This window comes from Rana temporaria, chromosome 8 (assembly GCF_905171775.1).
Source record: "Rana temporaria chromosome 8, aRanTem1.1, whole genome shotgun sequence".
In the NCBI taxonomy this organism is placed as follows: domain Eukaryota; kingdom Metazoa; phylum Chordata; class Amphibia; order Anura; family Ranidae; genus Rana; species Rana temporaria.
Window position 1 is genome coordinate 142,795,824 of NC_053496.1, and position 27,683 is coordinate 142,823,506.

The 27,683-nt window shown below is 43.5% G+C and overlaps 1 protein-coding gene across 2 annotated transcripts in view; it reads left to right on the plus strand.

Moving 5' to 3' along the window:
• The window catches only part of SLC43A1 (solute carrier family 43 member 1), a 221,487-nt gene that overhangs the window by 31,608 nt on the left and 162,196 nt on the right, over nt 1-27,683 (plus strand). The window contains exon 2 of one of the 2 annotated variants that reach the window (XM_040320805.1): nt 6,798-6,960. In XM_040320805.1, coding sequence (XP_040176739.1) covers nt 6,807-6,960 — 154 coding nt within the window. In that variant the 5' untranslated portion in view covers nt 6,798-6,806. Of the gene's footprint in view, nt 1-6,789; nt 6,961-27,683 lie in introns of both variants that reach the window. The other variant, XM_040320804.1, reaches the window with a different exon arrangement.

The window sequence follows — 27,683 nt, forward strand, 5'->3', positions numbered from 1 at the left end:
TCATTTCAAGACATAATAATACCTATTCTTAAGAAAACATAAAACTCTATATCCAGAACACAATTTTTTTACACCACAAAGTATGGAAGCTCACGTATTAATACATATAAACCTGAGAAGGATCACAAATTATGTAATAACTATCGACCAATCTCCCTAACAAATATCGATATACGATTATATTCAAAGATCATTTCAAATAGATTAACACCCATACTACAGAATACATAGACCTAGATCAAATGGGCTTTGCAAAAGAAAGAGAAACAAGGGACAACATTATAAAAACCTATACATTGATTGAATATGTCCAGAGAAATGCAACCCAACATGCTTATTATCTATTGATGCTGAAAAGGCATTTGATAGGGTGGGATGGCAGTTCTTGGAGGAAACATTAGTTCAGATAGTATTGGGCCCAAAAATGCTTAGCAGGATTGTTGCATTGTTTTCTAATTCTTGGGCTAAAATTAGAATAAATGGAATGTTATCAGATTATATAGAAATTTCAAACGGAGCCCAACAGGGATGTCCACTATCTCCCTTATTTTATATACTAGTAAAGGAACATCTCATACAAGCAATTAGGAAAAACAAAGATATACAAGGTATTAGCATTAAAGATAAAGAATATAAAACAATAGTCTGCACAGATGACTTGTTAATATATGTGACCAATCCCGTTATAACAATACCTAATTTAATAAAATAATTTAAAAGATTTGGGGAATTAAGTAATTTTAAAGTTAATTATGAAAAATCTTAAATGCTAAACGTATCATTAACAGAAAAAATACAAATATTATTGCAGAAGGATTTTTCGTTTAAATGGCAACAAATAGCTATTAAGTATTTGGGAATTTATTTTCTGAGAGATTTGAATAAATTACAAGAATTGAATTATAATGCGACTGTCCAAAAAGTAATACAACTATTACAAAAATATGAAAAGGTAACATACTCATGGATGGGGAGAATCAACATAATAAAAATAGATATATTGCCAACATTTTTATACATCTTTCAAACAATTTCACTAGTCATTCCGAAAAAACAAAAAATTGAATTAGGAAAGCCATAGGAAGCTTTATGAGGGCCCATAAAACACAGCAAATTAGAAGAGAAATTTTAATTAGAACCAAGAAAAATGGAGGGTTAGCACTTCCAGACTTCTCAGAATATCTACAAGCTGCTTCCTTGACTAGGATTATAGACTGGTATAATAATAGGAAGGATACACAATGGGTTAAACTAGAAGAAGATATAATAGGAACTCAACTCAAAGCGCTTCCTTGGATAAAACCTCATCTAAGACCTGGAAACAAGAAATTAACTATTTTTGTAAGAGCTACATTAAAAATGTGGGATATAGAATTAAAAAAGGGGAACCTATCCACTATGATATATGACCCCACTGTTCTCCAATCCAGAATTTCAGCCAGCTTTAGCAACCACAAAATACTTAAAATTGAACATATTGGAGATTGCAAGGGTCGCCCAGATCCTAGTGGATGGGAAACTGCCAAAAATACAAGATCTGGGACTGGAACATAAACATAAATGGCTACAATATCATAAATTAGCTACATATATTGCAACAAAGATAGAACTACCTCAATTAAATAGATCAAAAACTAAATTTGAACAAATATTAACAGATGAACAAAAGCCATTATTTTCCACATATGATAAGATCAGTTTCACTGCCTTAGTAATTAACACAGTCCTTTCATCTGAGGGAAATCCTTAAAACATGACCTGTTGGGGTGTCTTGAGGACTGGAGTTGAGAAACACAGATCTAGATTATTCAAGCCATTTATGGAAGGTTTTACATCAGGGGGATGTGAGCTTAAATGAATAGGTTTTTTTTTCTCATTTTTCCCACTGTTCCTTTTTTAGTTTTCTGCTTCACCTGTTTGTGGTATCAGCTCACACTACACTTCTGGAAAAAAATGAATCGTTCAAAAGACTCATTATGCCTCGTAGATTATACGTTTGCTTTCCAAAATGGAGTAATTTTGTAGGCGTTTCCATTGTCCTGTTGCTCCAGGGCCTTCAAAATTGTGATAGGTTGTCTCAAAATTAGATGTGTAATTTATGCTCCTAAAACGCCTGGAGATGCTACTTGGATGTTGAGCCTCTGTATGTGGCCAGGCTGTGTAAAAGTCTCACACATGTGGTATCGCCATACTTGGGAGGAGTAGCAGAATGTATTTTGGGGTGTCATTTTTGCTATGTACCATGTTATGTGTTGGAAATATCTTATAAATTGACAACTTTGTGTAAAAAAAAAATGGGGTTTAATTTATTTTCCAAATTTACCAAAAAGTTCAGGAAAAACATGAACCCTTCAAAAGACTCATTATGCCTCATAGATTATACGTTGGGGTGTTTGAATTTATAAATGAAAAAAAAATGTGATGCTGCGCTGTAAACTCTCTGACAAATATTGTGATATACAAAAATAAAGTGGTAGTGCAAGAATGATATAACAATCAAAAGTGAAAAAAAAAACAAGGTATGCTGTAATAGGTGCAAATAGATCATAAATTATAACATATCACAGTTAATAATGCTAAAGTGGCAAGTGGCTCAGTGCAGCATGTGCTGTAAATTTGATAATCAGCACACAGTGATATAGAAAACCACTAAAACTGTACATATAAACACATAAATGGTAGGTGTATAGAAGTGCAAGTCTTGCTAAATGCAATCTTAAAACCAAAAAATTGATATAACACATTGTGATAGAAAAATGTCCAGTAAGCCACCCTGGGCTCTGATATGAACATATAACAGTTCCAAATAGAATTGTGACAAAACATTTTACTTACTTTCCAAAATGGGGAAATTTTCGTAGGTGTTTCCATTGTCCTGGTGCTCCAGGGCCTTCAAAAGTGTGATAGGTCGTTATCAAATTAGATGTATAATTTATGCTCCTAGAACGCCCGGAGGTGCCATTTGGATGTTGGGCCTCTGTATGTGGCCAGGCTGTGTAAAAGTCTCACACACAATATCGCTATACTCAGCAGGAGTAGCGGAATGTATTTTGGGGTGTCATTGCAATTATGCATGTGCTGTGTAAGAGAAATAACTTGTTAATATGACAACTTTGTGTAAAAAAAGAAATTTCCCATGAATTGTGGGAAAAAATTACAACTTCAAAAAACTCACAATGCCTCTTACTAAATACCTTGCATTGTCTACTTTCCAAAAAGGTGTCATTTGGGGGGTATTTTTACTGTCCTGGCTTGTTAGTATCGCAAGAAATTAGATGTCTGTCAGTACATCAGGTGTGAACAATTTTAAATGATTTGCACCATAGCTTGTAGACTCTATAACTTTCACACAGACCAAATAATATATATTAATTTGGGTTATTTTTACCAAAAATATGTAACAGTATAAATGTTGGCCCAAATTTATAAAGAAAAATTACTTATTTGCAAAATTTTACAATAGAAACTAAAAAAAGTGTTCTATTTTTCAAAATGTTCAATTTTTTGGCTTATATTGGAATATTGTGAATTGCCATTTCAGGTCATTGTTATTTTGCACAGAAAAAAAAACATCTTAAAAGATATATACTGGTATTTTATATAATTTTATATATATATAAAATTTAAACAATACCAAGAAAACGTTATTGATGCGTTTTTGGGATGTGATTTGATTCTTCAGAATATGGGAAATTAGAATAATCTACCATATTAATATGACATGTTAATTTGAGAATACTTTAGAGACTTGTATAACAATATTGTGTTATGGTTAATTTTTGCTCACATGATTTAATAAAACCACCATGTATCGCTTAGGTTAAAATTGAGGCTAAAAAGTAGAAGCTAGGTATGTCATTTAATTATAATAATTACCTGTAGGAGTTAAAGTTGTAGAGTTACTTGTAGATGGCAGCTGTAGTGTAACTTTCTGACTTCATTCAGCATAATATGAAAATGCTATACAGTCACTCTAGATGTCTAAAATAGTTCAGCAATTTTAGTGAGGGCAATAATAATAATAATAATAATAATAATAATAATAATAGGTGGCAGAAAAGGGGGTCTCAAGTAAAGGCTTTCTGTACACCTCAAGAGAATTAAGGGTGTGACATGGTTAAAAAAATGTCTTGCCTTAAGCAAAACCTTACCAAAACCTGCATACCTTAACATTGGGCTACCATTGCCCGCTGGCAGTGACTCTTTGAGGCGATTGGGTCAAACTTGTTTTTATGTAAAGCCAAAGCTTGTTTGTTCTGCACTCCAGTGACCCGTTTTCAGCACAGTGGGCTGAAGTCTGCTCTCTACTGACATCACAGAGTCAGTGCAGGCTCGGGTGTCTCACGCCCATAGAGTCAGGATCCACCCAGATCTCTGTACTGGCACCCAGCCTCTTAATGCGCCACTAGGAGCCTGGGCTGGCCACTCCGGCCCCCTCCACAGCCCAGCTCTTTAGTGAGCAAGGAGGAGGCAGAGCAGAGTTGTAAAAAATCAAGTGATCAGCAGTGTTCGATCAATTCTCAGTGTTAGAGGCAACGGGGGACAGATGCAGCATCGGACTGATGCTGCATCTGATAAGTATGAATCTAAAAAAAAAATTTTAAATACCCATACTTCTCTTTTAGGTTGAATATATTTTTATTGTTAATTTTTCAGCATAGAAAAAAGCCACATATTAAAGCTAATGTGGGTACAGAATAAAAGAAGGGAATGAAAGTGGAGTGTATCCATCATTAAAAACATACAGAGTCAAAACAAATGGAGGGGCCCTTTAGAGGTCCCAGGTTACAATAGGCCACAACTATACTAATTTTCTTCGAGAGGGAGGTTAAAAGAAGGAGATATAGAAAGGAGTAGAGAAGAAGAAAAACAAAAGGAGTGGAGAAGAAAATAAACAAAAGGAGGGGAGAAGAAGAATTGCACGGAATGATGGTAAGCTAGGGTGACACGATGATAGCCACAACCATCTAAAAAAAATAAGGAAAAACAAAAAGCAAAGTCTTTCTTTTGAGCGGCTGATACCATGGCGACTATGAAATGGCATAAGGTTAAAGAGGAGGGGAGATTTTGTTATAATTCCTATGTTGGTTAAGTGAAAAGTCTTCCTTGCTATTTATCCGAAGTTAAGTAATGAAGCCAAGGGTACCACAATTTATTGTCCTTTTCCCATGAGTCTAGTTCCCTGGCCTCCTTCTCCTCCATGAGCATGATATCATTTATTAAACCTACTCATAAATTTAGGGGAGGTGAAGTATTGGATTTTCAAAACCTGGAAATAAGCTGTTGTGCCGCAGATAAAAACATTTTGAGGAGACAAGATTTGTGAGCTTTAGTGGGGCCAGGCAAAAAGGATAGAGGTGCGATCCTAGGAGAAGGGGTAAGAAACTCATCATAGATTCCATTATAGACATGAAAGATCTGCTTCCAGAATGATCGAATTCTGGTACAGTCTCACCACATACTGTATGCAGATAGGTTCCCCTTGTTCTGTGACAGCGCCAGCATACATCAGATGTTTCAGGGAAAATCTGGTTAACCAAAACACTGTACTATCTAGATAGCAATTTGAAATTTGGGGTGAGCTCAATTCCCAAATCTCTAGACCACGAGTTTGTGTAAGTGGGTAGCGTGCAGTGCGTGTGTGAAAGGATGTCTTTATATACAGTACCAGTGACATAGTATGGGCAGGTATCTGAACAAAATAGCTGCTACACACACAGCTAATAGTTAGCCCAGTATGCATGACCAATACATCCCCCTGCATCATAAACAGTGGAGAGGGGATGGGTCTCTGACCCAGGCAGTTTACGGGTTCAGTGCCCCATGACAGGAGTATAGGGCCACGTGATCAGTGCAAAGGGCCCCAGAACCAATAGAAAGGGCCCTGAGATGGTTTCTTGCACTGGGGCCCTGAAGGTTCTAATTATGCCTCTGATGGGGGAGTATGGTTAGCTACTAAAACAACTTTAGTACTTTGGCTATGAATTCTGAAAATGTATTTCTTCACAGCACTTTCAGCTCCAGAGGTCAGCGAGGACTTGTTTTCAAGCTCATATACTGTTTGTTAAGATTATGTAAACACCTTTTTGTCTACAGCACGGTCACAGGTTTACTTGGAGCACTAAAATGTAATAAGAAAATACTGCAATTTTGCAAGTATTAGATGTAGTGTCACTCCTATTGTGCAAGTGAGAGTTGTGTGACAGGCTGTGTCTTCAAAAGTGCATCACCCAATATTCTTCCATACAAAGCTTTGAAAGCAAAAGTTTGCTTGCAGCAACTTTTTATACACCATGCAGGTAACAAAGAGAGCCTTTTGATGAAGGGTAGTTATAGTATACTGGTTTGCAGATGCCAAAACTCCAGTACAAGCCCTGAGGGATTTAGAGACTCAGATTACCCCATTCTGCTTCTACCTTATGATGATGTTAGAAGCACCTTTCTTCCCTTACATTTTATAAACTTTTTAAGCTTCAAGGCTCTTAATTTTATAATGTATGAGCCTTTTTATGCTACAATAATATGATTTATGGTTTTAAGTGAAGAGGAAATGAAAGAGCTTCAGCACCAAACTAAATTGACAGTGTCCACGTATTTGAAATGACAGCATGGAAAAATGTCAACACGTTAGGGACTTGGAAACATAAATCTATTGAAAACTGTGATGTTTTTATTTGTATTCATGTATTATACACAGCAAGAGAAATATTATTGGAATATACCATATTCAGTGTGTTGTATCCACTAAAATTCACTGATGCACTTTTTGTCTTGTTTACCTTTCTCCTGCTTCTTAGAACGTGGACATGGCTCCTTCTCTGGAAACTGCATTTGCCCGTCGTTGGTGGATTGCTTGTACTGCAGTGCTGGAAAATCTTTTCTTCTCAGCAGTCCTTTTTGGATGGGGCTCCCTTCTCATCATGCTGCAACAGGAAGGATTTTATTCACACCTATGCACAGGTCACTAAAACAGTTTAATTGTACACCACTGACATAGTTGTCTTAGCAGCATCTAAGGGAGGGATACCCCAAAAAAAAATTATATATATATATATATATATATATATATATATATATATATATTTATAAAATAGCACACATTTTCAAATTGGAAATTGTTGTAGATAATATTGTCTATTCTATTAAACTCTATGTGTCTTAAAACATTTACATAATAACCTATAAGTGTCAGTAAAGATAAACTATGTTTCCAAAATGGGTGTGGATTAATTCGAAGCATGTGGTTAAATAGGCTTGGTGTAGATTTTACTCCTAACTTATTTATTTTACTAAAGCACTGTATATCATAATGAATTGTTCTTTTTCCCTATAAAATACACATTTCTTTATATTGTTTTTGTATATCTCTGTGCTGCTGATTTCCTCAAGCTTTTTATCAATCACCAATGTCAGTTGCACATGATTACTCTGGACTAGGTTCCCAATTGTGATAACAGTGGACTGTGCCTGTGTAATGTAAAAACAACTTCTGAAATGACCATTGGGTTAAACATCGCCATATGAAATCTAAAGGGCCAGCCCACCTAGTGAGTAAATAACATTCCCAGTATGACCAATGGGTTAAACATCACCATATTAAATCTAAAGGGCGAGCCCACCTAGTGAGTAAATAACATTCCCAGTATGACCAATGGGTTAAACATCGCCATATAAAATCTAAAGAGCCAGCCCACCTGGTGAGTAAATAACATTCCCAGTATGACCAATGGGTTAAACATCGCCATATGAAATCTAAAGAGCCAGCCCACCTGGTGAGTAAATAACATTCCCAGTATGACCAATGGGTTAAACATCACCATATGAAATCTAAAGAGCCAGCCCACCTGGTGAGTAAATAACATTCCCAGTATGACCAATGGGTTAAACATCGCCATATGAAATCTAAAGGGCCAGCCCACCTAGTGACTAAATACCAATCTCCGTTTGTAACCAGCAGTATAAAGAGCAAACAATAACTCCAACCTAGGCAACAGGCTAACAAATACAGGGCCAGATTCACGTAGCGCAGCGGATCTATAGATCCGCTCGTTCTACGTGAATTAAGATCCGCTCCCGCAAGTTTAGGAGGCAAGTGGCTAATTCACAAACAACTTACTTCCAAACTTGCGACGGCGGATCCTAAATCCTCCGGCGGAATTAAAATTCCGCGGCTAGGGGAGTGTACTATTTAAATCAGGCGCGTTCCCGCGCCGATTTAAATGCGCAGGCGCCGTCCGCGAAATTTCCCGGCGTGCATTGCTCCCACTGACGTCGCTAGGACGTCAGTGGTTGCGACGCTTACGTAAACGACGTCCGTCCGTATTCGAGAACGACTTACGCAAACAACGTTAAAAAATTAAAATTCGACGCGGGAACGCCGGCTATACTTAACATTGGCTGCGCCTGATGAAAGCAGGGGTAAGTATACGACGGGTACGCCGCTACGGAAACATCGTAAGAAGACTGCGTCGGGTCCGCGTACGTTCGTGAATTTGCGTATCTCGCTGATTTACATATTATTTATCGTAAATCAGCGGGAACGCCCCCGGCGCCATTTTTAAATTGAAAAAAAGATCCGACAGTGTAACACATTGTGACACTGTCGGATCTAGCCCTATCTATGCGTAACTGATTCTATGAATCAGGCGCATAGATAGGACCAGTTTACGTCAGAGATACGATGGTGTATCTGTAGATACACCGTCGTATCTCTTTGTGAATCTGGCCCACAGTATAGATGGGTAGGAACAAAGAAAATGATTTTATTGCAACACTGGAGTGACCTTTTTCAGCCACTTCAGTGCCAGCTTCACAACGTTACTCTGGACTAGGTTCCTGGAGTACAATTAGGAAACAGTTGTCACACTATAAACAGGAAGTGTCTGAACAAGGACCTTTATGGCATAATAAGGTATTATGCTAATGAAAGCATCAGTGTGCTGCTGTTTCTTTTCTACCAGCTCTTATGCAGCTGAGAAATTATGGAATGTGATGTTTTTTTTTTTTATATTTATACACAAAAATGTCACCTATTATTTCTATTTTAAACGGAATGAATTCAGCAGCTTTGGCTACTGTGTAAGAAAGCACTTGACATTGGCTGTGAATTCCCAGAGCCATGACATCACCCAATAATCTTCTCTTGCCATACTGCAAAAATATATAGCCTTAGTATACTGTATGCGCTTAAATTTTTTTTTCGACTTCACAATTTACCATACTGTTATTTCACTATGCTTGGCAGATCTGAAAAGGTAGCACAATTATTTTGCAAGGCAGTAGGCTGAACAATAGGTGCAGAGACATATAGGGGAAGATTTAATAAGGCCAGGTTCACATTATAGCAGACAGTTGCCGGAGTGCTTCACCGCTCTGGCAGCTGTTCATTCCTAACTGCGGTAGGGAGCAGTGTGGTGCATGATTCAGGGCATTTGATGGCTCCCTTTTTTTTGGACAATCTTAATTTGAAGTATACACAGAACCTGGAACAGCTATACATAGTAACCAATCAGCTTCTACCTTCAGATTGTTCAATTAAGCTGTGAAAATAGGGTCTTTTGCACACTCCAGCTTTAACCACTTAGGGACTGACCGCCATCATTATACCTCGTCTGTTTGAAGAGGGATATCGCTGTTATGGCTCTTCTATACTAGTATACTCTTTTTCAGCGGGAGTTGCGCTTTTAGATAAAAGTGGTCACTTTTATCCGCGGCGAGAGAGGGGCCCCGCCATGCTATGGTGCCCTCCGCTGCTTACCGGAGCCGCCGGCGGAGGTGATCGCATCCGCTCCCGTGTGTGGTATGGAACCGAGTGAGGGGAAGATGGCCCCCACCCATCTCCATACCATTGCAGGCCAGAAGCGGCGTCAAAACCTCACTTCTGCCCATAGGGCCAGATCCACAGCCAGCGGGCGCAACTTAAATATTCCGATTTAAGTTACACCGCCGCAAAGTTTCTACCTAAGTGCCCGATCCACAAAGCACTTACCTTGAAATTTGCAGCGGTGTAACTTAAATCCGTCCGGCGCAAGGCGGGCCCAATCTAATGGGGCGAGTCCCATTTAAATTAGGCGCGCTCCCGCGCTGGACGTACTGCGCATGCTCCCGATGCTATTTTCCCGACGTGCTTTGCGTTACGTTATGTTGCGCCGAGTTTTGTGAATCGCGACGGGTAAAAAAAAGATGCGGCGGGAAAAAAAAAATGTAAAAAGAAATTTGACAGCGACGCGGGAAAGACAGGTATACTTTTACATGGTAGGGAAAAACCTTTGTGGATCTCCGTAAGTGCTAATTTGCATACCCGACGCGGAATTTCGACGAGAAATGGCCCCAGCGGCGGCCGCGGTACTGCATCCTAAGATCCGACAGTGTAAAACTATTACACCTGCCGGATCTTAGGAATATCTATGCGTAACTGATTCTCTGAATCAGCCGCATAGATAGAAACAGGGATACGCCGGCGTATCAGCAGATACGCCTGCGTATCCCTTTTGTGGATCTGGCCCATGGTTCTTAAAGATAATTTTTTTTATTAAAGAACATTTTTTGTTGCATTTTAGTGTAAATATGAGATCGGAGGTATTTTTGACCCCAGATCTCATATTTAAGAGGTCCTGTCATGCTTTTTTCTATTACAAGGGAAGTTTACATTTCTTGTAATAGGAATAAAAGTGAGACCATTTATTCTTTTAAATGAACAGTAAAAAAAAAAAAAAAAAAAAGGTAAAATAAATGAGAAAAATATATATTTTTAAACGCACCCCGTCCCACCGAACTAACGTGCAGAAGCGAACGCATACGTTAGTAGTGGCCGCATATGAAAAACCACACATGTGAGGTATCACCGCAATTGGTAGAGCGATAGCAATAATTCGAGCCCTAGACCCCCTCTGTAACTCCAAACATGTGTAGCGCTACCCCCTCAGGAGCCTCTGGTTAGAATTGGGATCGGCATAGTTGTGTTACCTCTGTGATTATGTCTAGGGGTAATGATGATGATGATAGCAATGATGGAATGTCCAAACAATTAGCTGACGTCTTCTGTGCTTTTATTTTGGGTCAAACATGACCAAGAGTCAACTTGAGGTAGATAGAATAGATTGGTGAAAAGGAGAGAACTTTGCAGATTCAGGCTATGGATAGAAGAAGCAGTCCTGCCTCCAATGATTAATCTTGCTTCGTAGCCACTCCAGCCAGAGTGGGTAAAGTGCCCCTGGACAGGTCCCTCTCACAGGCCTGGCAGCCAGAGTGTAACTCGGAACTGCTGGGAAAGGAACAAGTCTCTGCCACAGACTTGGCTCTAGTAAGACTAAGGTTTTGTAGTGAGACCTCTGCCACAGGCCCAATACTTGTAAATATGGACGATAGAGCGAATCCTCCCAGTAAACACAGTTTTTCCTGAATCCTCCTCAGGTAGACTTGATAGCTTAGGGCCACCGACTGACAGTTTGCAGCATACAACCTGTCAGTGTCCAGTCACCCAGATCACAGATGGTTGGTCTAAGCCCTATTGGATCACCTGCCTCCGGGTTCTCCTCAGACCGACTCCCCACCGAACAGCACAACTCGCTTGGGATCTTCTCAATAAAGATGGGAGACCCAGTAAGTCACTGGGGCCCCTTGGCAGCATCAGTTGCTCCGGGCCATGAGGGCCCAGAGTTAGGAACTCCGCGTAGCACGTGAGCCCGGCCTGGTAGGCCATCTCGCCGGGGCCTGTGATGTGCACACACCCTAAAGGTGGGTGCCGCACCTGGAACCAGGAACCCGCGAAGAACCCCGGAAAATGGCGTCTGCCACAGAAATACCCTCCCCCAGGATGCCCCGCGAGGGAAGAACTCCTCTGATTGGCTGCTGGAAAAAAAAGGACCTCTCTGGCGCCACCTGCCATCCACTCTGGCGCCACCTGCCATCCAGAGATAGAACTACATCTCTGGAGCACAGAATGACCCAGGGAACAGTTCAGGGCTGGCAACACCCAATTTTAGATAAATCAACATGGATGAAAGCAAGTAACTCTCTCATCCTATTAAATTTGACATAGCACCTGTACTGAAAAGTACACAGACGCTACACATGCAACCTGTAGAATTTTTTAAACGTCGCATATGGAGATTTTTAAGGGTAAAAGTTTGTCGCCATTCCATGAGTGGGTGCAAATTTGAAGCGTGGCATGTTGGGTATCAATTTACTTGGCGTAACATCATCTTTCACAATATAAAAAAAATTGGGCTAACTTTACTATTGTCTTATTTTTTCTCAAAAAAGTGCGCTTGTATAACGGCTGTGTGACAAAAAGTATTGCAACAGCCGCCATTTTATTCTCTATGGTGTTAGAAAAATATATATATATATATATATAATGTTTGGGGGTTCTAAGTAATTTTCTAGCAAATATAAATTATTTTAATGTAGCGCCCACCCCAAATTTAGGGGGCACTATTTCAAATTTAAGGGAAGTCTGGGCCAATACTTGGGCCCAGATCTGTTTGATTAACACAAATTTGCCTCTGTTCTGGCTGTGGTACTACTTGGTTGCCTGTAGGTGGTGTTGCCATCTTGGCCTTATGTTGGAACGCAGGTGCACCATGGTGTGTTGGGTGTCCCTTCTCGGCAGCAGTGCGGTGGGAGTGGTGGCCTCGCTGTGCATGCTGGTAAGGGGTACTTGGGGGGTGGACGCCATTTGTCGGGGTGCTTCGCCTCGTGGCCCTCCTGGCGCGAGGTGCATGTGTGTGAGCCCGACTTTGGGGCCATGTTGGCCCGGAGTTGTTTCGCTATTGAGTAGGCCCAGCTATGCTGGCTGGGGCCTGCAATCCTAAAAGGGGATCCCAAGCTGTCTGTCCACAAGGGAGGAAGCTACCTGATGAAGGAACCTGGGGGTGGACCTGCTTTGGAGGAGACCGGCAAAGTGCTAGTGTCTCGGGTGAGGCCTGGTGACCTAATTAAGGAGGGATCCACTACATTGAAAGCCCTGCAGTCTGCCAGTTCCGGCTTAAAGGCTCTTTTACTGCACGGTTGTAGGTTTGGGACTTTAAAATCCTGTGGCAGAGGATTCCTGGATGCATCCAAGCGCATTCAAAGGTCTGTGGCAGAGACCAAGTTCATTCCAAAAGGTCTGTGGCAGAGACCATCTGGACATTAGTTTGTGCATCATCCCGGCTGCTAGGCCATGTGAGAGGGGACTATCTGGGTGATCAATGCCCACTCAATAGCTGAGAGTGGAGACTGATTGATTCTGTACCGTGTGCCTGAACCTTCCCATGCTCTTCTCCTCCCTCCTACTTTCTCTACTTCAAGTTACCCTGCAGTAAAAATAAATGTCAGGACATTGCTTTTATTATGGACTTTCCCATCCTGACAAAGAAGCTATAGAGGTAACGTGCAAACCCAAAATCTAACCAGCAGCTCCTTCGGGGGTAGTGCTACATTAACTTGTAAACAACAGGTTTGGAGCTGAAGTGGTTAAAAAGCTTAGTACAGAGGTTTTTTTTTACTCATCCAAAATGCAGCCTATTTTTGTGCCTGTAGAAACAGGGACGTATTCAGGATTAAGAAGAAAAAAAAATAGAAAAATCTGCATTCCACATCAATATTTGCACCAGCACATGTATGCATGTAAGCAAATACATGCATATGAACATACAGATTTTGAACATTCATACATTTTGCCTAAAGGAATGCATGTACGTGCGAATACGCATGAACACATGCAAATACACGAAACACAAATGCTCAGGCCCACTTCCCACAACTCTCAGGCCACTGGACACATGTAGCCGGATTCAAAAAGACTTACGACGACGTATCAGTAGATACGCCGTCGTAAGTTCGAATGCGCGCCGTCGTATATTTAAGCGTATTCTGGAAACCAGATATGCTTAAATTTGGCTAAGATACGACCGGCGTAAGTCTCCTACACCGTTGTATCTTATGTGCATATTTACGCTGGCCGCTAGGGGCGTGTACGTGGATTTACGTGTCGAATATGCAAATGACCTAGATACGCCGATTCACGAACGTACTTGCGCCCGATACGCTGTTTACGTAAGGCGTTTTTCCGACAATTTATGGCACAGTGGCGACAATTGATGGCACAGTGGCTGCGTTTGGCATAGCACAGTGGTGAAAATTGATGGCACAGTGGCTGCATTTGATGGCATGGCACAGTGGTGACAATTGATGGGCACAGTGGCGATAAATGATGGCACAGTGGCTGCGTTTGATGGCATGGCACAGTGGCTGCATTTGTTGGCATGGCACAGTGGCGACAATTGATGGCACCAGTGGTGACAATTGATGGCATGGCACAGTGGCGACAAATCATGGCATGGCACAGTGGCGACAATTGATGACACAGTGGCTGCATTTGATGGCACAGTGGCTGCGTTTGATGGGCACAGTGGCTGCGTTTGATGGGCACAGTGGTTGCGTTTGATGGGCACAGTGGCTGCAATTGTGCGGTCATGCAACACTGTACGCAAATAAAATTTATATTTTTTTCTTAGCTAGCTTCTGTGTCCTTCACCTATAGCAGCCCCCTTTCCCATGAAGCAAGCAAGCCTACCGGTACTCTGTTGCCCTCAGGACTTATAAACAATGCTATAATGCCTTGCCACCACACAGACAGCCAGAGTGGTTCAATGACAGTCCAGGTACAAAGTAGGCAAGGTTCAGATTAGTTGGGGTAAATCCGTAGTGAAAAGGCAGGCAGAGTTCAGAGAATAGTCCGATATCCGATCCAAGGTCAATGAGGGAATCCAGTCTAGCAGAGCAGGGTAGATAAACAGGGATCTTGGAACACGTGTAACAAACACAATATCACAAGTAGGGATGAGCTCCGCGTTCGATTCGAACGTATGTTCGACTCGAACGTATGTTCGACTCGAACATCGGTCGTTCGATCGTTCGTCGAAACTCGAACAAAACGGATCGTTCGCGCCAAATTCGAGTGACGCAAAACGTCCCATAATTCACTGGGGCGTTGAGCGCTGATGATTGGCCAAGCATGCTGTATGTCCCGCATGCTTGGCCAATCACAGCGCTCAAAAAACGAAGAGCCATAATTGGCCAAAGCCAGGGTGGCTTTGGCCAATTATGGCTCAGGGGGATTAGTACACGCCCCCCACTATAAAAGGCAGCCTGCACGGCTGCCTAGTGTAGTGTGTTGGCGGTTCTAGAGAAGATCAGTCAGTCAGACAGAGAGAGATAGAGAGATAGAGACACAGTGTCTTAACTAGATAGATAGAAAGATAGATAGAGTAGGAAGTGTAGTCAGTATAGTTAAAAGTACAGTTTGTAGAGAATATATTCACATCCTTAGGCGTTGTCAATATATTTATAAACTGTACAGCTCAGCTAGTTTATCTATCAGGCAGGAGATTGTTCTACATGCAGCGCTCTAACGTGTTGTATTGCCTGCATTAGGGATTTACTTTAACTAGTAGCCGACCAGCCACCGTCATTATACGGCGGCAGGTCGGCTCTCCTGGGCGAGAGCCCGTAGCTATACGTCCTATCGTATAGCCGCCACTAGGGGGCGCGTGCGCGCCGCCGGAGGCGCGCGCGCGCGCTCCCCGCTCGCCCCCGACTCCCGTGCGTGTGCCCGGCGGGCGCGATCGCCGCCGGGCACACGCGATCGCTCGGTACAGAGCGGGGAACGGGAGCTGTGTGTGTAAACACACAGCTCTCGTTCCTGTCAGCAGGGGAAATGCTGATTTTCTGTTCATACAATGTATGAACAGAAAATCAGTGTTTCCCCTAGTGAGGCCACCCCCCCCCCCCACAGTAAGAACACACCCAGGCATACTTAACCCCTTCCCCGCCCCCTAGTGTTAACCCCTTCACTGCCAGTGGCATTTTTATAGTAATCTAATGCATTTTTATAGCACTGATCGCTATAAAAATGCCAATGGTCCCAAAAATGTGTCAAAAATGTCCGAAGTGTCCGCCATAATGTCGCAATACCGAAAAAAAAATCGCTGATCGCCGCCATTACTAGTAAAAAAAATATTAATAAAAATGCCATAAAAATACCCCCTATTTTGTAAACGCTATAACTTTTGCGCAAACCAATCAATAAACGCTTATTGCGATTTTTTTTACGAAAAATATGTAGAAGAATACGTATCGGCCTAAACTGAGGAAAAAAAATGTTTTTTTATATATTTTTGGGGGATATTTATTACAGCAAAAAGTAAAAAATATTCATTTTTTTCAAAATTGTCGCTCTATTTTTGTTTATAGCGCAAAAAATAAAAAACGCAGAGGTGATCAAATACCACCAAAAGAAAGCTCTATTTGTGGGAAAAAAAGGACGCCAATTTTGTTTGGGAGCCACGTCGCACGACCGCGCAATTGTCTGTTAAAGCGACGCAGTCCCGAATCGCAAAAAGTACTCTGGTCTTTAGGCAGCAATATGTTCCGGGGGGTAAGTGGTTAAATATAATTATTCTGTGTTATTTAACGTGTGCTAGTTAATTGCACACACAGACGCATTACCTGTTACTGCACGTGTGCAATTTATTTGCACAGAAGCGCAGTCGCTGTTAATGCAACTGGGCTATTGAATTGCACAGAAACGCAGTCGCTATTACTGCGTGCGTGCTGTTTAATAGCAACTAAAGGCAGTTGGTGTCACTGCGTGCGTGCTGTTAAATCGCATTTGACCGCAGTCGCTATTACTGCGTGCGTGCTGTTTAATAGCAACTAAAGGCAGTTGGTGTCACTGCGTGCGTGCTGTTAAATCGCATTTGACCGCAGTCGCTATTACTGCGTGCGTGCTGTTTAATAGCAACTAAAGGCAGTTGGTGTCACTGCGTGCGTGCTGTTAAATCGCATTTGACCGCAGTCGCTATTACTGCGTGCGTGCTGTTTAATAGCAACTAAAGGCAGTTGGTGTCACTGCGGCTATTTTGTTACTTTACACTTGAGCCAAGTCGCTCTTACTGTGTGGTTGCTGTTTAATACCATCTGAAAGCAGTTGGTGTGACAGCGACTATTTTGTTACTTTACACTTGAACCAAGTCGCTCTTACTGTGTGATTGCTGTTTAATACCATCTGAACGCAGTCGGTGTGACAGCGACTATTTTGTTACTTTACACTTGAGCCAAGTCGCTCTTACTGTGTGGTTGCTGTTTAATACCATCTGAACGCAGTTGGTGTGACAGCGACTATTTTGTTACTTCACACTTGAGCCAAGTCGCTCTTACTGTGTGGTTGCTGTTTAATACCATCTGAACGCAGTCGGTGTGACAGCGACTATTTTGTTACTTTACACTTGAGCCAAGTCGCTCTTACTGTGTGGTTGCTGTTTAATACCATCTGAACGCAGTCGGTGTAACAGCGACTATTTTGTTACTTTACACTTGAGCCAAGTCGCTCTTACTGTGTGGTTGCTGTTTAATACCATCTGAACGCAGTTGGTGTGACAGCGACTATTTTGTTACTTCACACTTGAGCCAAGTCGCTCTTACTGTGTGGTTGCTGTTTAATACCATCTGAACGCAGTTGGTGTGACAGCGACTATTTTGTTACTTTACACTTGAGCCAAGTCGCTCTTACTGTGTGGTTGCTGTTTAATACCATCTGAACGCAGTCTGTGTGACAGCGACTATTTTGTTACTTCACACTTGAGCCAAGTCGCTCTTACTGTGTGGTTGCTGTTTAATACCATCTGAAAGCAGTTGGTGTGACAGCGACTATTTTGTTACTTTACACTTGAACCAAGTCGCTCTTACTGTGTGATTGCTGTTTAATACCATCTGAACGCAGTCGGTGTGACAGCGACTACTTTGTTACTTTACACTTGAGCCAAGTCGCTCTTACTGTGTGGTTGCTGTTTAATACCATCTGAACGCAGTTGGTGTGACAGCGACTACTTTGTTACTTTACACTTGAGCCAAGTCGCTCTTACTGTGTGGTTGCTGTTTAATACCATCTGAACGCAGTTGGTGTGACAGCGACTATTTTGTTACTTTACACTTGAGCCAAGTCGCTCTTACTGTGTGGTTGCTGTTTAATACCATCTGAACGCAGTCGGTGTGACAGCGACTATTTTGTTACTTTACACTTGAGCCAAGTCGCTCTTACTGTGTGGTTGCTGTTTAATACCATCTGAACGCAGTCGGTGTGACAGCGACTATTTTGTTACTTCACACTTGAGCCAAGTCGCTCTTACTGTGTGGTTGCTGTTTAATACCATCTGAAAGCAGTTGGTGTGACAGCGACTATTTTGTTACTTTACACTTGAACCAAGTCGCTCTTACTGTGTGATTGCTGTTTAATACCATCTGAACGCAGTCGGTGTGACAGCGACTACTTTGTTACTTTACACTTGAGCCAAGTCGCTCTTACTGTGTGGTTGCTGTTTAATACCATCTGAACGCAGTTGGTGTGACAGCGACTACTTTGTTACTTTACACTTGAGCCAAGTCGCTCTTACTGTGTGGTTGCTGTTTAATACCATCTGAACGCAGTTGGTGTGACAGCGACTATTTTGTTACTTTACACTTGAGCCAAGTCGCTCTTACTGTGTGGTTGCTGTTTAATACCATCTGAACGCAGTCGGTGTGACAGCGACTATTTTGTTACTTTACACTTGAGCCAAGTCGCTCTTACTGTGTGGTTGCTGTTTAATACCATCTGAACGCAGTCGGTGTGACAGCGACTATTTTGTTACTTTACACTTGAGCCAAGTCGCTCTTACTGTGTGGTTGCTGTTTAATACCATCTGAACGCAGTCGGTGTGACAGCGACTATTTTGTTACTTTACACTTGAGCCAAGTCGCTCTTACTGTGTGGTTGCTGTTTAATACCATCTGAACGCAGTTGGTGTGACAGCGACTATTTTGTTACTTCACACTTGAGCCAAGTCGCTCTTACTGTGTGGTTGCTGTTTAATACCATCTGAAAGCAGTTGGTGTGACAGCGACTATTTTGTTACTTTACACTTGAACCAAGTCGCTCTTACTGTGTGATTGCTGTTTAATACCATCTGAACGCAGTCGGTGTGACAGCGACTACTTTGTTACTTTACACTTGAGCCAAGTCGCTCTTACTGTGTGGTTGCTGTTTAATACCATCTGAACGCAGTTGGTGTGACAGCGACTACTTTGTTACTTTACACTTGAGCCAAGTCGCTCTTACTGTGTGGTTGCTGTTTAATACCATCTGAACGCAGTTGGTGTGACAGCGACTATTTTGTTACTTTACACTTGAGCCAAGTCGCTCTTACTGTGTGGTTGCTGTTTAATACCATCTGAACGCAGTCGGTGTGACAGCGACTATTTTGTTACTTTACACTTGAGCCAAGTCGCTCTTACTGTGTGGTTGCTGTTTAATACCATCTGAACGCAGTTGTTGTGACAGCGACTATTTTGTTACTTCACACTTGAGCCAAGTCGCTCTTACTGTGTGGTTGCTGTTTAATACCATCTGAACGCAGTCGGTGTGACAGCGACTATTTTGTTACTTTACACTTGAGCCAAGTCGCTCTTACTGTGTGGTTGCTGTTTAATACCATCTGAACGCAGTCGGTGTGACAGCGACTATTTTGTTACTTTACACTTGAGCCAAGTCGCTCTTACTGTGTGGTTGCTGTTTAATACCATCTGAACGCAGTTGGTGTGACAGCGACTATTTTGTTACTTCACACTTGAGCCAAGTCGCTCTTACTGTGTGGTTGCTGTTTAATACCATCTGAACGCAGTTGGTGTGACAGCGACTATTTTGTTACTTTACACTTGAACCAAGTCGCTCTTACTGTGTGATTGCTGTTTAATACCATCTGAACGCAGTTGGTGTGACAGCGACTATTTTGTTACATAACACCTGAACGCATAACTATGGCTGGAAGGACAAAGAGAGGCAGAGAGTCATGAGGGCAAGCAGGCTCTGCATCTAGAGGTAACGCTGGTGATGGATGTGGTGCATCCTCTTCAGCACGTGGCCGTGGCCGCTCGTCCTTCTTTTCGGGAGCTGGCCGTGTTGAGCCTCAACATGCTGAGAAATTAGTTGAGTGGATGACCAAGCCGTCCTCATCCTCCTCATCCTCTCTCACACAGACTGATTATAGTTTGTCTGGCAAAGCAGCTGCCAAGGCGTCCTCTACCCTCTGCACAATGGGATCACACAATCCTTCCCTAGTCCCACCGTGTCCTCCTGAGGAGTCCCCCGAACTGTTTCAACACAGTGTTGGGTACATGCTAGCTGAAGATGCACAGCGTTTTGAAGACTCCGATGACGGAACACTGATAGAGGAAGGCATTGATGTGAGCCCAGGGAGAGGGGGTGGCCGAGAGGGACAACAATCTGGGAGTGATGTTCCCCCAGCTGGAGCATACTGCCAGGTTGTCGCCAGTGATGATGAGGAGGGAGGGGATGATGAGGTCATTGACTCTACCTGGGTGCCTGGTAGGAGAGAGGAGGAGGAGGAAGAGGACGAGGCACAGGCACATCTTCAAAGAGGCAGGAAGCCCTCCAGGGGTCAGCTTAAGGGCAGTACACCAACTGCATTACGTGGCGCTGCTGTGTCTCAACGGTACAGCAAAAGTTCTTTGGTGTGGGCCTTTTTTGAAACCTGTCCATCAGATGCTACCTTTGCTGTTTGCAACATATGTCTCAAGCGTATCTCGCGTGGCCAAAACATCACCCGCTTGGGCACCACATGCTTGTCCAGACATATGTCGACCTGCCATGCAGCTCGTTGGCAGGCATACCAGAAAGACCCACACCAAAGACCAAAGCGGTCCTCCCCTTGCCCTTCTGTGACCTCAAACCCCACTAGACCCCTAGTCCTCTCTGCAGCCTGCACCGAAGGTGTAGAAATAGGTGTGTCACAACGTAGTAGTGGTAGTACATCCGGCCAATCTACTGATATTACCAGACAAATTTCCCTGCCCCAGCTGCTGCAGCGCCGAAAGAAGTACGCTCCCAGCCATCCACATGCCCAGCGGTTGAATGCTAGCTTAGCAAAATTGCTAGCACTTCAACTGCTACCTTTTCAGTTGGTAGATTCTGCCCCCTTCCGTGAGTTTGTGGAATGTGCAGTACCTCAGTGGCAAGTACCCAAACGCCACTTTTTTTAACGGAAGGCGATTCCGGCTCTCTACCGGCATGTGGAATGCAATGTCCATACCTCGCTGGACAGGGCGGTCAGTGGTAAGGTGCATCTTACCGCTGACTCATGGTCCAGCAGGCATGGACAGGGACGTTACCTGTCTTTTACGGCCCATTGGGTGACTCTGCTGGCAGCTGGGAAGGACGCAGGTCAAGGCACAGTAGTTTTGGAGGTTGTTCCACCACCACGCCTCCAAAACACTACAACTGCTTGTGACACACCTCTCTCCTCCACCCCCTCCTCTTCTTCTTCCTCTGTGGCCTCTTCCTGTGGTGATGTTGGCTCAGAACCAGCCGTGCTCCGTAGGCGTACGACGGGCTACGCAGGAATGCAGGCCAAGAGATGCCATGCGGTCCTAGAGCTGGTGTGCTTGGGAGACAGGAGCCACACTGGGGAAGAGGTTCTTTCAGCTCTGCAGGGGCAGGCTCAGAGGTGGTTGACGCCACGCCAGCTGAAGCCTGGAATGGTGGTCAGCGATAATGGCACCAACCTCCTCTCTGCCCTGCGACGTGGAAAACTCACCCATGTGCCCTGTTTTGCGCATGTTCTCAATTTGGTGGTGCAGCGGTTCTTGGGCAGGTACCCTGGCTTACAGGATGTCCTGAGGCAGGCCAGGAAAGTCTGTGTGCATTTCCGGAGGTCATATAATGCCACTGCTCGGCTGACAGACCTCCAGAGGGAATACAACCTGCCCAAGAACCGCCTAATCTGTGACATGCCCACCAGATGGAACTCTACGTTGGCCATGCTGCAGCGGCTGCACACGCAGCAGAGGGCCATCAATGAGTACCTGTGCCAATATGGCAGCAGAACTGGCTCAGGGGAGCTTGGGTTTTTTTCACCACGCCAGTGGGCCTTGATCAGGGATGCATGCACTGTCCTGTCACCATTTGAGGAGGCCACGAGGATGGTGAGCAGTGACAGTGCATGCATCAGTGAGACTGTCCCGCTTATTCACATGTTGGAGCACACCCTACGTGGAATAATGGACAGGGCCCTTGAGGCAGAACAGAGGGAGGAAGAGGAGGACTTCCTTACCTCTCAAGGCCCCCTTTATCCAGACACTGTTCCTGCTTGCCCACCTGGAACACAGGAAGAGGAGGAGGAGGATGAGGAAGAGGAGGAGGAGGAGGATTGTATCAGCAGCATGGAGGTGGAGCCTAGCACTCAGCATCAACAGCAGCAGTCTTCAAGGGATCATTTACAGTCCCAAGGAACACGTGGACTTTTACGTGGCTGGGATGAGGTGGCTGAGGATCCTGTCGTCCTCAGTGACCCAGAGGACTGTGCCCCGAATGCCTCTGCAAACCTACGCTGCATGGCCTCCCTGATTCTGCAAAGCCTGCGTAAGGATCCTCGTGTACGTGCTATCAAGGAGAGGGATCATTACTGGCTGGCAACTCTCCTTGATCCACGTTACAAGAGTAAGGTAACGGATCTTATGTTGCCATCGCAGAGGGAGCAGAAGATGAAACTACTGCGGGAGGCCTTGCAGAAGGGTCTGTGCAATGCGTTCCCAGAACCGGGGGGATTACCAAAACCTGGCCCTGGACAATGTCTTGCTGAGGCTTCGGTGAGTCAGAGAAGGAGCGGTGGAGAAGGTGGCCGTCTGACCGATGCGTTCAGACAATTTTTTAATCCGCAGCCCCAAGGTCTGACCGGTATCAGCAACCATCGCCAGCGTCTGGTTTACATGGTCCGGGAATACCTAGCGGCAAGATCCGACTTGGACACCTTCCCCACGAAAAATCCTCTGGCTTACTGGGTCTTGAGGATGGATCACTGGCCAGAGCTTGCACAGTACGCAATTGAGCTACTGGCTTGCCCTGCATCCAGTGTTCTTTCAGAACGTACATTCAGTGCTGCTGGAGGCTTTGTGACCGATCACAGGGTACGCCTCTCCACCGACTCTGTTGATCGACTGACCTTCATCAAAATGAATCAGGCTTGGATCAACACCGGCTACCAAGCACCTGATGCTGATGTTACTGAATAAGAATTTTGTGTTGAAATATCAGATCCCTTTGAGACTGCTGATGCTGAGTGACTGTCCTGTTGTGCTGCTGATGGAATATCCTTCTCCTCCTCACTTTTCATGCTGTTAGCTAGTAAGAAATTTTGTTTTTCTGTGCTCCGCCACCAGTGCCTAAGGCCTAATTTTTCTGCCCCTGTTTAACAGGGGCGCCTAATAACAATTTTTGATGCAATACTTTGCACGTGGCCTAAGGCCTAATTTTTGTGCCCCTGTGTAACAGGGGCGTCTAATAACAATTTTTGATGCAATACTTTGCACGTGGCCTAAGGCCTAATTTTTGTGCCCCTGTGTAACAGGGGCGTCTAATAACAATTTTTGATGCAATACTTTGCACGTGGCCTAAGGCCTACATTTTGTGCCCCTGTGTAACAGGGGCGTCTAATAACAATTTTTGATGCAATACTTTGCACGTGGCCTAAGGCCTAATTTTTGTGCCCCTGTGTAACAGGGGCGTCTAATAACAATTTTTGATGCAATACTTTGCACGTGGCCTAAGGCCTAATTTTTGGGCGTCTAATAACAATTTTTGATGCAATACTTTGCACGTGGCTCCTTGTTGCGCTCCAATTACAGATATTGGGAGGGGTTGCAGTGTTATGTTGCGCCTAATAACAATTTTGGATGCAATACTTTGCACGTGGCCTAAGGCCTAATGCCTAATTTTTCTGCCCCTGTGTAACAGGGGTGTCTAATAACAATTTTTGATGCAATACTTTGCATGTGGCCTAAGGCCTAAGGCACAATTTTTGTGCCCCTGTGTAACAGGGGCGTCTAATAACAATTTTTGATGCAATACTTTGCACGTGGCCTAAGGCCTAATTTTTGTGCCCCTGTGTAACAGGGGCGTCTAATAACAATTTTTGATGCAATACTTTGCACGTGGCCTAAGGCCTAATTTTTGGGCGTCTAATAACAATTTTTGATGCAATACTTTGCACGTGGCTCCTTGTTGCGCTCCAATTACAGATATTGGGAGGGGTTGCAGTGTTATGTTGCGCCTAATAACAATTTTGGATGCAATACTTTGCACGTGGCCTAAGGCCTAAGGCCTAATTTTTCTGCCCCTGTGTAACAGGGGTGTCTAATAACAATTTTTGATGCAATACTTTGCATGTGGCCTAAGGCCTAAGGCACAATTTTTGTGCCCCTGTGTAACAGGGGCGTCTAATAACAATTTTTGATGCAATACTTTGCACGTGGCCTAAGGCACAATTTTTGTGCCCCTGTGTAACAGGGGCGCCTAATAACAATTTTTGATGCAATACTTTGCACGTGGCTCCTTGTTGCGCTCCAATTACAGATATTGGGAGGGGTTGCAGTGTTATGTTGCGCCTACGGACACATTTTTATGCCCCTGTGTAACAGGGGCACCTAATAACAATTTTTGATGCAATACTTTGCACGTGGCTCCTTGTTGCGCTCCAATTACAGATATTGGGAGGGGTTGCAGTGTTATGTTGCGCCTACGGACACATTTTTATGCCCCTGTGTAACAAGGGCGCCTAATAACAATTTTTGATGCAATACTTTGCACGTGGCTCCTTGTTGCGCTCCAATTACAGATATTGGGAGGGGTTGCAGTGTTATGTTGCGCCTACGGACACATTTTTATGCCCCTGTGTAACAAGGGCGCCTAATAACAATTTTTGATGCAATACTTTGCACGTGGCTCTTTGTTGCGCTACAATTACAGTATGTTTGAGGGGTGCCCTTTTTTCTACAATTTTGCTTTCCCAAAAAGATAATGCCACCCCCCCACCACCCCTAAAATAATCGAGATATTGTTCCCACACAGCACGTGCGCAACCAGTATTAAATTACTTTGTTCTTATAATAATTTAATGTTGTGCAGGGACATTTCTAAACATGTGCCACTACTAGAGACACACAGCAGGTGTGATATTTGAAGGAATTTTTCATTTTTTTTTTTTCACTTTAAACATCATTAAAATCGCTGCTCCGCAAAAACGTCCGTTTTTAAAATATTTTTTTCGATTGATACATGTTCCCTGGGGCAAGACCCGGGTTCTGAAAGACGTTTACCAACATTAAATTGAATATTGGTCTTTAAAATGATCGTTTTTGAATTCGAACGTTCGAGTCCCATAGACTTCAATGGGGTTCTAAATGTTCGCGCGAACCCGCGGTCTGTTCGAACGTTCTGATGCGAACCGAACCCGGGTATGTTCGGCTCATCCCTAATCACAAGTAGGGATGAGCCGAACACCCCCCAGTTCGGTTCACATCAGAACATGCGAACAGGCAATAAATTTGTTCGAACATCCAAACACCGTTATCCCTTTCATGCCTAAGCCTATTTATGACATTTGGTGTTTACAAGTTAAAATCTGTATTTTTTGCTTGAAAATTACTTAGAACCCCCAAACATTATATATATATTTTTAGCAGAGAATCTAGAGAATAAAATGGGGATTGTTGCAATATTTTGTGTCACACGGTATTTGTGCGGCGGTGTTTCAAACGCAACTTTTTGGGAAAAATTTACTTTCATGAATTTAAAAAAAATGAAAAAGTAAAGTTAGCCCAATATTTTTGCATTATGTGAAAGATGATGTTACGCTGAGTAAATAGATACCAAGCATGTCACGCTTTATAATTGCACGCACTCGTGGAATGGCGACAAACTACGGTACCTAAAAATCTCCATAGGCGACGCTTTAAACTGTATTTCGGTTACCAGGTTAGTGTTACAGAGGAGGTCTAGTGCTAGAATTATTGCTCTCACTCTGACGATCGCGGCGATACCTCACATGTGTGATTTGAACACCATTTTCATATGCGGGCGCGACTTCCGTATGCGTTTTCTTTGTTGCGCAAGCTCACGGGGAGGGGGGCGCTTTAAAATTTATTTAATTTTTTTCTTATTTATTTTTATAATATTAAATAGTTTTTTTTTTTTTTTTTTTTTTGATCACTTTTATTGCTGTCACAAGGAATGTAAACATCCCTTGTGACAGTAATAGGTTGTGACAGGTACTCTTTTTGGAGGGATCGGGGGTCTAAAAGACCCCCGATCCCTCCTTTGCACTTCAAAGTATTCAGATCGCCGAAAACGGCTATTCTGAATACTGTGTACTTTTTTAAATCCGGCGCCATTGGCAGCCGAGAAACCCGGAATGACGTCGCTTCCCTGTTTACATTGCGGAGACTGAATCAAAGCCATTTACGGCTTAGTTTCAGTCTGCGCCTGGACATTGGAGGCGCCGGATCGAGGATCGGGTCTCCCGGTGGAGCAGCTGCAGGCATCATCCCGGTATAACCCCCGAAAGCCGAGGACGCATATATGCGGAAGCTCGGCGTGAAAGGGTTAAAGTCTATGAGATTTGAAACATGAAAAATCTAAAGTGCTAATTTTAAAGGCTTATATGCAAGTAGGGATGAGCCGAACTCATCCCCCCCCCCCCCTGTTCGGTTTGCACCAGAACCTGCGAACAGACCAAAAGTTTGTGTGAACTTTAGAACTCCGTTAAAGTCTATGGGACTCGAACGTTTGAAATCTAATGCTAATTTTAAAGGCTAATATGCAAGTTATTGTCCTAGAAATTGTTTGGGGACCTCGGTCCTGCCCCAGGGCACATGTATCAATGCAAAAAAAAGTTTTACAAACGGCCGTTTTTACGGAGCAGTGAATTTAATAATGCTTAAAGTGAAACAATAAAAGTGCAATATTCCTTTAAATTTCGTACCTAGGGGGGTGTATAGTATGCCTGTGAAGCAGTGCATGTTTCCCGTGCTTAGAACTGTCTCTGCACAAAGTGTCATTTCTGAAGGAAAAATAGTAATTTAAAAATCACTCGCCGCTATAATGAATTGTCGGCTCCTGGCAATTCAGAGAAAAGTCATTCATAAAAAAAAAAAGCGTGGGGGTCCCCCCAAATTCAATTACCAGGCCCTTCAGGTCTGGTATGAATATTAAGGGGAACCCCACCATCAATTTAAAAAAAATTAAGTGGGGTTCCCCCCAAAAATCAATTCCAGACCCTTCAGGTCTGGTGTGGATTTTAAGGGGAACTCCACCCCAAATTTAAAAAAAAAAGGTGTGGAGTTCCCCCAAAAATCCACACCAGACCCCTTCTCCGAGCACGCAACCTGGCAGGCAGCAGGAAAAGAGGGGTGGACGAGAGAGTGCCCCCCCTCCTGAACCGTACCAGGCCACATGCCCTCAACATGGGGAGGATGCTTTGGGGGTCTGTGACCCCTCAAAGCACCATGTCCCCATGTTGATGGGGACAAGGGCCTCATCCCCACAACCCTTGCCTGGTGGTTGTGGGGGTCTGCGGGCAGGGGGCTTATCGGAATCTGGAAGACCCCTTTAATAAAGGGGACCCCCAGATCCCGCCCCCCCATGTGAATTGGTAATGGGGTACATTGTACCCCTAATATTTCACCAAAAAAAGTGTGAAAAACTAATTGTAAAAAAACACAGACATCGTTGGGAAAGTCCTTTATTACAAAAAAAAAAAAAGATTCCAGTGGTGGTAATCCACTCTCGGTCTCTGCTCCAACGCTGTCGG